The 12,490-nt window shown below is 46.3% G+C and overlaps 1 protein-coding gene across 4 annotated transcripts in view; it reads left to right on the top strand.

Moving 5' to 3' along the window:
* The window catches only part of LOC147106737 (uncharacterized), a 73,534-nt gene extending 61,295 nt beyond the window's left edge, over positions 1-12,239 (top strand). For all 4 annotated transcript variants that reach the window (XM_086007811.1, XM_086007809.1, XM_086007810.1 and 1 more), the window contains 2 exons: positions 6,612-6,796; positions 11,063-12,239. In XM_086007811.1, coding sequence (XP_085863937.1) covers positions 6,612-6,796; positions 11,063-11,911 — 1,034 coding nt within the window. In that variant the 3' untranslated portion in view covers positions 11,912-12,239. The remainder of the gene's footprint in view (positions 1-6,611; positions 6,797-11,062) is intronic.
* The last annotated feature ends 251 nt before the right edge of the window (positions 12,240-12,490 follow it).

Here is a 12,490-nt window from a genome sequence, read left to right as displayed (position 1 = left end):
GAGCTGGGAGGGGATAGCAGGCCATGGAGGACAGCGGGATGGGGGCAGGGGGTTTGGAGTTCTGATCGCTGGGGAGCTTAACTGGTTTCCTTGGCGGTCAGGGGTAGCACACCTGCTCGTTCTGGCTCACAAGCAGTGCTGCAAAAGGTTCCATGCAGCAGTCCTCGCCTCCCTTTAGCTGCGGGGTTTCCCAAGATCGGGGAAAGCCAGCCGGCCAGCGTTAAAGTTAAAACAGAGAAAAATTCTGAGGCATGCAGATACATTAAAATATTTAAATGAGTGGCCCGCCTCCTGGGAGCAGGTTGGTCATCCGCCCCCAGTCCCGCCTCCGTTAAAAACGGAAGTGGGTGGGTTCGAGGCGGGTTGGGTTTGAGACTTTTTACATTTTTACTTCCCACCCAAACCAAACGCACACGTTTTTGGGGTTAAAATTCCTCCCATAGCATCACATAACCACTACTACTTGAATTACCTCATCTCCTCACTTTCCAACCTTTGTGTTACCTTATAGATATTGGCTTTAGCCCTTCATCCAAGTTGCTCAATTTAAAAAAAAAGTAAAATCTTATTCACAATTAGCAGTTCCCCTTCCTTCCCCTGATGGGAGAGGGAAGTCCCTTTCCTATTTGTATATTTTTTCTCAGTGTTTAAATGCACAACATATTGTGGTAGTGAGACATACAGACCAGAAAGGGTTTGATAACACTCCTGTGAGGTGCCTTGGGACATTTTATTACGTTAAAGGTGCTATATAAATATAAGTTGTTGTTGTAAGTGTTGTTGGTTCTTTCTCAATTAGCATCATCTCATCAAGGATACAAAAAGAAGAACTACAACTGGTGCCAGTGTCCTGTAGGCTAGGGACAGGAAACATCAGCCAGGGACACTTGCTGGAAATTGTATTTGTGTGTGGATGTTGGCTGAGGACAGGATTGGGCTTGACTTTGATGATTCCTCCATAAACAAATGGCCTGCTGACACTGCGAGGTTATACCTATCAGAAAAGGATAAACCGGTTGGGAGACTTTTCTCTTGAAAAGAAAAGGCTAACTTGTGACCTAATAGAGGTCTTTAAAATTATGAAAGGTTTTGATAGAGTAGACATAGAGAAAGTGTTTCCACTTGTGGGGAAGAACAAAACTAGAGGCCATCAATATACAGGAAACTCTTTTTTATCCGGCACCGACGGGACCGGCGTGGTGCCGGTTGATCAAAAAGTCTGGATTACAGAGAGGTATACTTACTAAGGTACGAGAGCCCCGTACACGGCCACAGATCCAGGCGTCCCTGTTGCATGGCAACAGGTGCTGGAACCCCGGTTACACAGCCACAGATCCAGGCATCCCTGTTGCATGGCAACAGGTGCTGGAACCCCGGTTACACGGCCACAGATCCAGGCATCCCTGTTGCATGGCAACAGGTGCTGGAACCCCGGTTACACGGCCACAGATCCAGGCATCCCTGTTGCATGGCAACAGGTGCAGGAACCCCGGTTACATGGCCACAGATCCAGGAACCCCGGTTACACGGCCACTAATATGAAGTAAAACTTACTTGAACCTACTCCTGAATTTTGCCAGTTAAGAGAGATTTCCGGTTATTTAGGTGCCAGTAAAAAGAGACTTTCCTGTAAGATAGTCACCAAGAAATCAAATAGGGAATTCAGAAGAAATTTCTTTACCCAGAGAGTGGTGGTAATGTGGAACTCGCTACCACAGGGAGTAGTTGAGGTGAATAGTATAAATGCATTTAAGAGGAGACTAGATAAGCAATTGGGGGAGAAGGGAACAGAGGGTTATGCTGATAGAGTTAGTTGAGGAAAGACAGGAGGAGGCTCGAGTGGACTGGTTGGGCCAAATAGCCTGCTCCTGTGCTGTATATTCTATGTAATTCTATGTATCTTCTGTATCTTTATCTGGACACGACTGGCTAAAGAGAACAGGCAAATAAACTATTTCTGATTTTTTTTTAGAGGGGTAAAAGAGTGAAGCCAAATAGCTTAAATCAGAAAGAAAAAAAATAAAGTCAGAATATTAAAAGTAGGCAAGAATGGAGAAGAGAAATTGGGGAAATGGGAAACTAAGCAATATTTAAATGATTTTTAATTTAATTTTTTTTGTAGTTTTTTTTATTCGTTTATGGGATCTGGATGTCACTGGCAAGGCCAGCATTAATTGCCCATCCCTAGTTGCCCATGAGAAGGTGGTGGTGAGCTGCCTTCTTGAACCGCTGCAGTCCATGTGGTGAAGGTACTCCCACAGTGCTGTTAGGTAGGGAGTTCCAGGATTTTGACCCAGCGACGATGAAGGATCGGTGATGTACTTCTAAGTCAGGATGGTGTGTGACTTGGAGGGGAACTTGGAGGTGGTGGTGTTCCCATGTGCCTGCTGCCCTTGTCCTTCTAGGTGGTATAGGTCACGGGTTTGGGTGGTGCTGCCGAAGAAGCCTTGGCGAGTTGCTGCAATGCATCTTGTAAATGGTACACACTGCAGCCATGGTACGCCGGTGGTGGAGGGAGTGAATGTTTAAGGTGGTGGATGGGGTGCCAATCAAGCGAGCTGCTTTGTCCTGGATGGTGTCGAGCTTCTTGAGTGTTGAGTATTCCATCACACTCCTTACTTGTGCCTTGTAGATGGTAGAAAGGCTTTGGGGAGTCAGGAGGTGAGACTCTCGCCGCAAAATACCTAGCCTCTGACCTGCTCTTGTTGCCACAGTATTTATGTGGCTGCTCCAGTTATGTTTCTGGTTAATGGTGACCCCCAGGATGTTGATAGTGGGGGATTCGGCGATGGTAATGCCATTGAATGTCAAGGGGCGGTGGTTAGACACTCGCTTGTTGGAGATAGTCATTGCCTGGCACTTCTGTTGGGCGAATGTTACCTGCCACTTATCAGCCCAAGCCTGAACGTCGTCCAGGTCTTGTTGCATGCGGGCATGGACTACTTCATTATCTGAGGAGTTGTGAATGGCACTGAACAATGTTAAGTCATCAGCGAACATCCCCATTTCTGACCTTATGTTGGAGGGAAGGTCATTGATGAAGCAGCTGAAGCTGGTTGGGCCTAGGACACTGCTCTGAGGAACTCCTGCAGCAATGTCCTGGGGCTGTGGTGATTGACCTTCAACCACCACAACCATCTTCCTTTGTGCTAGGTATGACTCCAGCCAGTGGAGCGTTTTCCCCCTGATTCCCATTGACTTCAGTTTTACTAGGGCTCCTTGATGCCAGACTTGGTCAAATGCTGCCTTGATGTCAAGGGCAGTCACTCTCACCTCACCTCTGGAATTCAGCTCCTTTGTCCATGTTTGGACCAAGGCTGTAATGAGGTCGGGAGCCGAGTGGTCTTGGCGGAGCCCAAACTGGGCATCGGTGAGCAGGTTATTGGTGAGTAAGTGCTGCTTGATAGCACTGTTGATGACACCTTCCATCACTTTGCTGATGATTGAGAGTAGACTGATGGGGCGGTAATAGGCCGGATTGAATTTGTCCTGCTGTTTGAGGACAGGACATACCTGGGCAGTTTTCCACATTGCCGGGTAGATGCCAGTGTTGTAGCTGTACTGGAACAGCTTGGCTCGAGGCGCAGCTAGTTCTGGAGCACAAGTCTTCAGCGCGATAGCCGGGATAGTTTGGGGCTAATAGGACAGTTTTAAAAAAACGCAGCTCCTGACATTGAAGGGCCAATCCGACAGGGACCAAGGCGGACAGCAAAATAGCCAACCGTCCTCAGCGTGCGGCCTGGGAAATTTTAACTCCCGGACCTCATGTCCGTAGGCTCCACCAACCTCCTGCCCAAGCGGGAGCGGAGTTTTGAGTAGCAGGAGGTTGCTGCTGCCGGCCCAAATGAATGGGCCCTGGCAGTCATGTGAATGGTTGGGAGGGGCTTTGGGAGGGCATTGCGGTCGGGGGAGGGGTTGCACAAGTTTTCCTTATGGAAGCTTTAAAAAAATATTCATTCACCTTTCTGGGCCACCTCTGGCCCTGGCTCCTTTTGCCATTAGGTTGTCCATGATAGGGAAGCCACGACAGCTTTCCTGTGCGGCCTCGGAATAAAATAGCAGTCAGGCCCTGATGACCTCAGGTCCTTCACTGACTCACTTCAGCAGCCTGAAATACTTTCTTTAATGTGCAGCATATCACTAAGGGTCTATTGAAGGATCTGAATAAATACTGCAGGACATTCCTCACTCAACAGGCTCTGAGAAACCCTGAACAAATACTACAGGATATTTCCTTGTTTACCAGTATCTATGAGGGACAATGAATAAGGGCTACAAATTCATGGACTTACTGCCACTCTGTAGTGCCATGAAATGCCGATAAAATAGCGGTCAGCTGGTGGTGGTCCTGAGGCAGCCACCTTATTCCTCTCCCACTTTGCGTTGCCAGTAACTGGCAGTGCCCTGGGGAAAAAATGGTGGTGTGGTGACATCAATCGGGGTGCAATGCCGACTTAACGTCACCAACGCAAACTTCGACCCTAGCGCTGAATTGGGTCCTAAGCATGCCAGGTTAACCTGGTGTGCAAGCAGGCTGACAGTGGCAATGTCTGCAGCTCTTAAAGAGACACACACATCGTTTAGGTAAGTTTGAATTTAACGGTTTGGACTGGGTTTTGTTTGATTTTATTGAAGTGGTGGCTTGCTGCAATAGATGTGAAAAGTTTTTTAAGTGTGTAGGGAGTGCTGCTGGATGCTTGCAAAGGCTCAGGTGGTAAATGAAGACCTTTGAGAAGACAGAACATGCTGCGAACACTCAGCAGGTCACGCAACATCGATGGAGAGAAAACAGAGTTCACATCACAGGTCAACATGCTGCCTGACCAACTGAGTATTTCCGGTGTTTTATGCTGTCATTTCACATTTATAGCATCCACTTGCAGAGGGAAGAGGAAGACGCAGAAGAGGAAGACGCAGAATAGGAGGAATCGGACGAAAGGATGCATCCCAGACAGCCCCTTGTGGCCAGGATATCCAAGATGGAATCATCCGCCTGTGGTCCCACTGGCTGGGCAGACTGCCTCTTGTTGACCCATTGGCTGGGCAGGCTGCATTTCTTGAGTGTGTGAAATGAGGAAAGCACAAGGATGGAGTTGTGCTGACGGGAGGGCGGGAAAGCAAGAGGTGTATGCCAGAAGGAGGATAACATACGAGGATAGCAGCATCTTGTATCCTTTCAGCCTGGCTGCTGGCCAAGTGCTTAACCATGTCCCTGCCAAGACTGGTCAGCACTGCCTCCTCCAAGGGAGTGAGGTGAGGCTAGGAATGGGAGATGTGCCTCGTGATTGGTGCAGATTGATTGGGGGTTGTGCATTGAGCAATGTGTGAGGCTAGTGGTGCAGTTGGTAGGAGACGGCTTTTGAAGGTGCATTCACTGACCTTGACCAGTGGTCTGAGGTCATGAAGCTTCTTTGGGCACTGGAGCCAGGTGATGGGGGCGACACTGCTGGCAGTGACGGCCTCGTGATGTACTCCCACATCGTTCTTTCTGGAGGGCCTCCTGGCCCCTGTGGATAGAGGACCTCTCGCAGCGTTGACCCCCTGCACAAAGCTGGAGTGCTGCGTGAGAGACCCTGGGTGCCCCTTCCCAGGCTTGCTGAGCTATTTGTGTTAGTGCTGAGGCAGTTTTCCCATTTGTTGAGGTTAGGAAGGTAATTCAGCTTTAACAACTGAATATTCACATTTGGAACTTCTTTTAAATATTGAATATTTCTTCAAATGCAGAAAGGGATGAAAAATGTATTGATTCACTGCATTTTATTTTGTAATGCTTCAGTGTGCATGGCCTTTTAAATCTCAGACCTCTTCAGTGCCCACAATTCCTTGCGAGCTCCATAGCTTCACTCACAGAGGCTGTGGGAAGCTGCAACGCCGGACCTGGACAGAAACTTCGTCCCGGATCCCTCCAGCAATGCCACCAGGATGGCATTGCACGGAAGGTGAGCGCTACGCCACCTATCTCCATGCCCCCAGACCAACTTCACTCAGTTAATGTTGCAGCCATCTCCAGCGACTGTTAACTGCACCGGCAACTATGCTGGTGAACACGAATTTATCCCCCCATGGCTTAGAAATTGGTTCGTGCCCAAATTTGGCAGCAATGGCTACCACATTGAAACTGATGCACAAGAGGGCCATGAGAAATTGCTCCTCTTGCTTCATCAGGACGCGACCGGCATGCTGGGCGTAAAAGATCCCATGGCACTATTGGAAGAGCAGGGGAGTTCTCCCGATGTCCTGGGCAATGTTTATCTCAGTATTCAATCTGGTCGGCTGCCGGACGGAAAATGGATTAAAAGAATTCTAATGCGGTCCAGCCGTTAAATTCGGCAGCACCTCCGCCTTCCTGGTACTTTTGGGTTTCCGGTCGCAGATGCAAGCCTCCGCTCCTTCCCCACCTCACCATAAATATCGTGGCCCAGATCTTTTCTCACAGAGGCCCATTGCAACATGAGCCTCTGGTCAGCTGTCTGTTTACAGATACATGCATACTTTGTGAAAGAGAAGTTGCAATGAATATGAATCCATTTGATAATGGGTGGACATTAGATTTCTTGTCAAGAATACTTTCCTTGAAGATAAACCTGTTCATTTTCTCTTTTATTTCACAGGCTCATGCCCAAACTTGATTATGAGTAGAAGCGAACGACCGGACTACAAGCACATAACCATGACATCCACCCCGAAGCTTCCTGTCCGATCACACAGGCCCCTCTGTTTGTCTGTCTCCTCCGATGGCAATGGGAGATATGCAGCTTTGGAATCCCAGGATTTTAAAAGCAGCCTGAAATCCCAGGTATGAGCAATAATACAATACGGAGTGACTGCTGCCAATGACCGGAAGCTGCGCAGAAGCGTACTGTGCAGTAATCTGGAACCGAAAGCATGATGTTGCTGGGTTTTTATCCCAGAGCTCGCTCCCTCCCTGGTATTATTTCCCAGAGCCCACCCCCTCCCTGGCATTTTCCCAGAGCCCGCTCCCTCCCTGGTATTTTCACCCAGAGCACGCTCCCTCCCTGGTATTTTCACCCAGATCTCACTCCCTCCCGGCATTTTCCCCCAGAGCCCGCTCCCTCCCTGGCATTTTTCCCAGAGCCTGCTCCCGGCATTTTCCCCCAGAGCCCGCTCCCTCCCCGGCATTATTCCCAGAGCCTGCTCCCTCCCTGGTATTTTCCCCAGAGCCCACTCCCTCCCTGGCATTATTCCCAGAGCCCGCTCCCTCACTGGTATTTTCCCCAGAGCCCACTCCCTCCCTGGCATTATTCCCAGAGCCCGCTCCCTCCCTGGTATTTTCCCCCAGAGCCCGCTCCCTCCCTGGCATTGTACCCAGAGCCCGCTCCCTCCCTGGTATTTTCCCCCAGAGCCCGCTCCCTCCCTGGTATTTTCCCCCAGAGCCCGCTCCCTCCCTGGTATTTTCCCCCAGAGCCCGCTCCCTCTCTGGTATTTTCCCCAGAGCTCACTCCCTCCCGGTATTTTCCCCAGAGCCAGCTCCCTCCCTGGTATTTTCCCCCAGAAACCGCTCCCTCCCCGGCATTTAAAAAAAAATTCTTAACGACCCCGCTCCCGTAATGAGCCGTAAGCGCGCATGCGCAGGACGCTTCTACGCAGCTTCCGGTTCATTGGCAGAAGTCGCGTCCAATACAATACGCAAGGCATATTTTTCACTTTCGATGAGGGCGGCTGTCATTAAAAAGGAACATTGGGCGGGGTGTATAACAGAGTCCAGACGCTCGAGTAGATTGGGCATTTCGATGAGGTACTGGGTGGGGAAGAGGGGGGTGGCGAGATAGCAGCACCTTTGGAATTGCACCTCAGCAGAAATCAGTGCCTTTGAGGGGAAGAGGAGAAAAGGGAATGAAACTGAAGAGTAAGGACTCTATTATCTCCTTTTTTACTTTCTATATTAATGCTTGGTAAAATACTATTGATATCCGATGTCCAGTATCTGCTGTATTTTGCTTTTGCAGCAGGACAGTTGACTGGAGTCCAGTCCCACAGTCACCTGCAGCGCCTGGGCACCTCACCCAAATGGCAATTTTTCAGCTGTACTATTGGATGAAATGGAGATGTTCCCAAGTCTAACAACAAGGGAGGGCCCCATGAACAATCGACCATTGTGTGCTTCACTGATCCCGTCACTTGAACTGTATATGCATTAATTCAGCTCCCTCACATCGTCAAATCAATTTGCCTGACAAGGTCAGCAGCACTATTAATTTAAGCAAACGAGATTAAAAGGAGATTTGAACAAATCCGTTCTTTTATTTTCTTGTTCTCCATTTTATAATCCTTTTCAGACCCTCCTTTTCTGAGGGTTGTTACTCATGCTGGAATCCAGTCCCACAACCTCCGGCAGCCCCTAGGCACCTCATCCAAATGGCATTTTTTCAGATGTGGGTCTGGACCATGAGTGTCAGCTGGGAGGGGGTGGGGGGTGATGCAATAAAACTCACTACCCACTTGGTTTGAGTATAAAGCAAGGCTTTAATAAACTTGTTTCAGAACATGGAGGTCTAGTTGTACTTCACTAGTTCCTGTCTTACAAAATGTCCCTGAGCAAGCTGGGCCCACGCCCAAGTATTTATACTCCTTGGACGGCGCCACCAGCTGGCCGTCCAGCGTTACTTCATGAGTAGTTTCTTATGATGATGAGATTTATAACAGGGGGCAGCTGGTATCAAAGCTCCGCTCCTGGCCTCACCTGACAGCCTGCAATTTGCAGTGAGGCGTGAGTTACTAGATAGTGATTAGGAGTAAGAACGCTGACAGCTTATTATAGTGTCCTCTCTGCTGCTATCTCATTTTTAAATGTAGTACTTTGGCAAAGTAATTTTGTGTCCCATGGTCATCTCTGTAGAAAGATTCATATAAATCAGCTATGGTTTTAAGGGTTTTTTTCTTAGTAAAAACATGTTTGGTAATCCTTGTCCTCTTTCTTTGTAAAGACGTCGCACAGTGAAACACGTGTGGCATCACTAAAACGATGTCACATTGCTTTTCATCCCAAACAAAAAGAATACATTTGATAAACATTTGTAAAGACAGCTTTAAAAAGTGAGAAACTGTAAAAAATACTCAGCGCACCCAGGCAGTTTTGAAAAGGAGAAAAAGACGGAAAATTCTCTCAGTAGAGACCCTTTGTTGAAAGAAGCACCCATGCAACTGAAACATTATTCTGTGTTTTCTCTCTTCAGATGCTGATAGACTTGCTGGGGGTAATTTTGACTTTGGGCGATATCAATTCAGCCACCCATTATACATCTCTCACGATTTTAATTTCCACTGAAGTCAAAATTAACTCGCTGTGTATTTCCAGCATAGACTGTGTTTTACTTTTTATCTCTACCAATAAAGACAGTGCCCCTTTAAACTCATGCAATGTTGCATATTTTCTTCAAGATGACATTTAGTAATGTGTCTAGGGAAAGTAAATTTTGTTAAAAGGGAGCACTATTTGTTCAAAGTACTCCCAATTTTATGGTGAAAAAGCATATACTTACAGAAACAAAGTTCTGCACCCCTAGTAATCATGTGTTTTTTGTATGTTTTTTGCTATTAAATGAATACTTTGTAAAACAAATTCTTAGTAGACTATCCTTCATCTTCAAATGTGAGGCATTAATAGACTTAATATCGTGGTGACGAAACCCAGTCAATCAAACTGAATTCTGTGATGTGTGTATCCCATTCAGCACTAGTTATGCTGTGACATGAGCGCTAAATGAGGAGAATTGGTCCCAGAAAAAGAGCATGGCTTACATTAAAGGAAACTTGAGTTGAGATAAACCCTAAGCCACTTCAGTTCTCTTATCCAGAGTATTTCTATTACAGTCTACAATTTCTGTGGAAGAGATTTAATATAAGCGAGCACTTTCAAGCTGGCCTGCGTGCAAGTGAATTGCTAATTAATGCACAAGTGCTTTGCTGCAAATGCTTATCTTATGAGATAAGTAGGGAAGCTTCTCGGTTTTATTGCCCTTAAGGATATTGCTTGCTGGCAAGCTACAGCTCTTGTTTCACCATACACGGCACATCCCTCAGAGAGTTTAGCCCCATGCCTCTAATAGACAGAGGGAGGGAAATTGTAACAAGATGCTGATGAAATCACATTGCCACAAATGGGTCACTAACTAAGGAGAAAGACGTGCAGTCTCGTGTTTCTTATTAAAACAGCAGTTTCGGGTCTAAATTGTATTGTAATGGTGCCATGTGTATCTTTCTCTTAAAACTGGATGATTATTCGATCTCTCACATTATTGGCTACTTTCCATATTGCAGCATGTTGTAGGTAGCTTATGTGCCTGACTGTTTTGCAATAGAATATCACAGCTTTCGGAGAGCTGGTGGTTGTGAACAGATGAGTCCACTTGTAAATAGGATGAATAGATGTTAAGTGAGTCTGTGAAAGTGACTGCTGTTGATGGGTGCAATGCCACCAGGATAAGTGACAGTGAACTAATGTAATGGGTATAGTTGCTCATTCTTTTTTCCCCGACTGCGTCTGGCCTACACCAGACTCTAGTTTTACACTATGTGGTTGATTCTTAATGCTCTCAGGCCACTAAGGGATGGGCAATAAATGCAGTCTTGCCAGTGTCACCCACATTCCAAGAACAAATATTTTTTATCTCCTACCTTATGAATGCATTGAGTTAAAAACAGTTGCAGTCGTAATTATTGATAATGCAGTGCACAGCCTTTAGGGATCTTACTGCTGGCCATGGCCACCTATTTTAAATCTGACTATTGAACCCATACGTAACGTGGTGTCAAAACATTTGTAATATCATTTGATCAGTCACCCCAATGACAATGGTTTTAGATCTATTGGCTAGTTCGTTAAAACCTAAATATTTAGAGAACTAATGATGCACCAAAAAGCATTAATGAACTCAGAATGAAAAATGTGATGTAGAAATCATATCACAAAGGAGCTCAATGTCAAAAAAAATTCAAATTCATCCAATACACTATTTTAAAACAATTTTGAGGTTCCTGTTAACTTCAAGAGTATTTTCTTGTGTTCATCTTTTCCCTAATGATTTTATCATAACTCTTTCAGATGGCCAAGGCCTACACCACTGGAGCCTCTAGCAGCACTGGTTCCCTGGAGAGAGCCTCCCTCTTTTGTGCTTCTGGGTCAAACACGTCTACGTCTAATTTATCGGCTTCCAATGAAACGCTGGCTAAAACCAAGTCCTCCAGCAGGTTCTCCTTATTTTCACCACCTTGGAACAGCAGCTCAGAATCCGATTCGAACCCGCCTTCAAGGTCTGGTTCCAAAAAACTCAAGAACCACAGCCGCAAGACCTTAAGCAAAACAGATAGTCCAAAAGACTGCAAGCGGGGCATCCCCGAGCAGCTGCAATACTCTGAACCCGTCATCGCCAAGGTGACCGACTACATTTATGTAGGGAATCTCAATGCTGCCTACAGTGGACGCATCCTGTGCAAGAACAACATAGACAGCATTATCGATATGAGCAACCTCCCTGGAGAGCTGAACATGTGTCTAATCCCATGTACCTGCTCCAGGAACGTAAAGCACAGCTGGTCTCGTCTCAAGGTCGACATCAATGACTTTTCAAATGAGGACGTTTTCCCATTGAAACAACGATGCTTTGAAGACATCAATGAGTGCATCAATGCATCAACTGAGAAACAGAAACGTGTCCTGATTCACTGCCGGGATGGGTACTCCCTGGCACCGACCTGTATCATACAGTACCTCATGCAGAAGCAGAACATGCAGCTCATGACTGCATACGAGTTTGTGAGAGCCAAGTACCCACTCAATATCAAGGAATACCACCAGAATCTCTTAGTAACACTTGAGAAGTCACTGAGGCCTGGGAATACGGACCCCGAGTGTTTTAAACAGGCACTGTCCCGAAAGATAGCTTGGACTTAATCTAAAGGCTTCTATCTTTCACAGCCCGTCCAAATAAATGCCTTAACATTTCCCTCACAATCTCCAAATATTAGAAACTGGAAACATCTGCCTGAAAGTCAGCTCGGCTTGAATATTTTGTTTGAGATGCAAAACCAGGACTAGCCATTTCCTTCCCGAAGCATTTATGTACATTTTTATAACCCTTCAAAAAATCTATCATTTTGCTTTCTGTATTAAATTCTTTTATTAATGTTTTGCTTGGTTTTCCAAATGGAAAACAATATAAGTAAGAGGTTTCTTTGTATTAAATTTAAGGCAACATTAAAGCTCGAGGTAAAATGAGGAAGCAGCAGTATTGAAATAAAACACAATACAAGATAACTGACTTTATAACCAATTCCCTGTACCATTCCTGGCCTCAGCAGATTGGGGTACTATTAAAATACAGGTTCTGTTCACAGGCTGGTATTTATGGAGTGCGATGCATAGCTCAAAGGTCAAAGTTACATTGCTGGCTGTGCATCACATTCTGCTCAGCAATATAGGAGTTCTGAGTGTGCGTGCCGAAAAAGAGAACTGGTAGGATTGTACAAAATC

This window comes from Somniosus microcephalus, chromosome 15 (assembly GCF_052327205.1).
Source record: "Somniosus microcephalus isolate GS21.2 chromosome 15, FLI_Smic_1.0, whole genome shotgun sequence".
NCBI classification, from domain to species: domain Eukaryota; kingdom Metazoa; phylum Chordata; class Chondrichthyes; order Squaliformes; family Somniosidae; genus Somniosus; species Somniosus microcephalus.
Note: the sequence above shows the minus strand (reverse complement) of the source record. Positions and strands in the feature narration are given on the sequence as shown.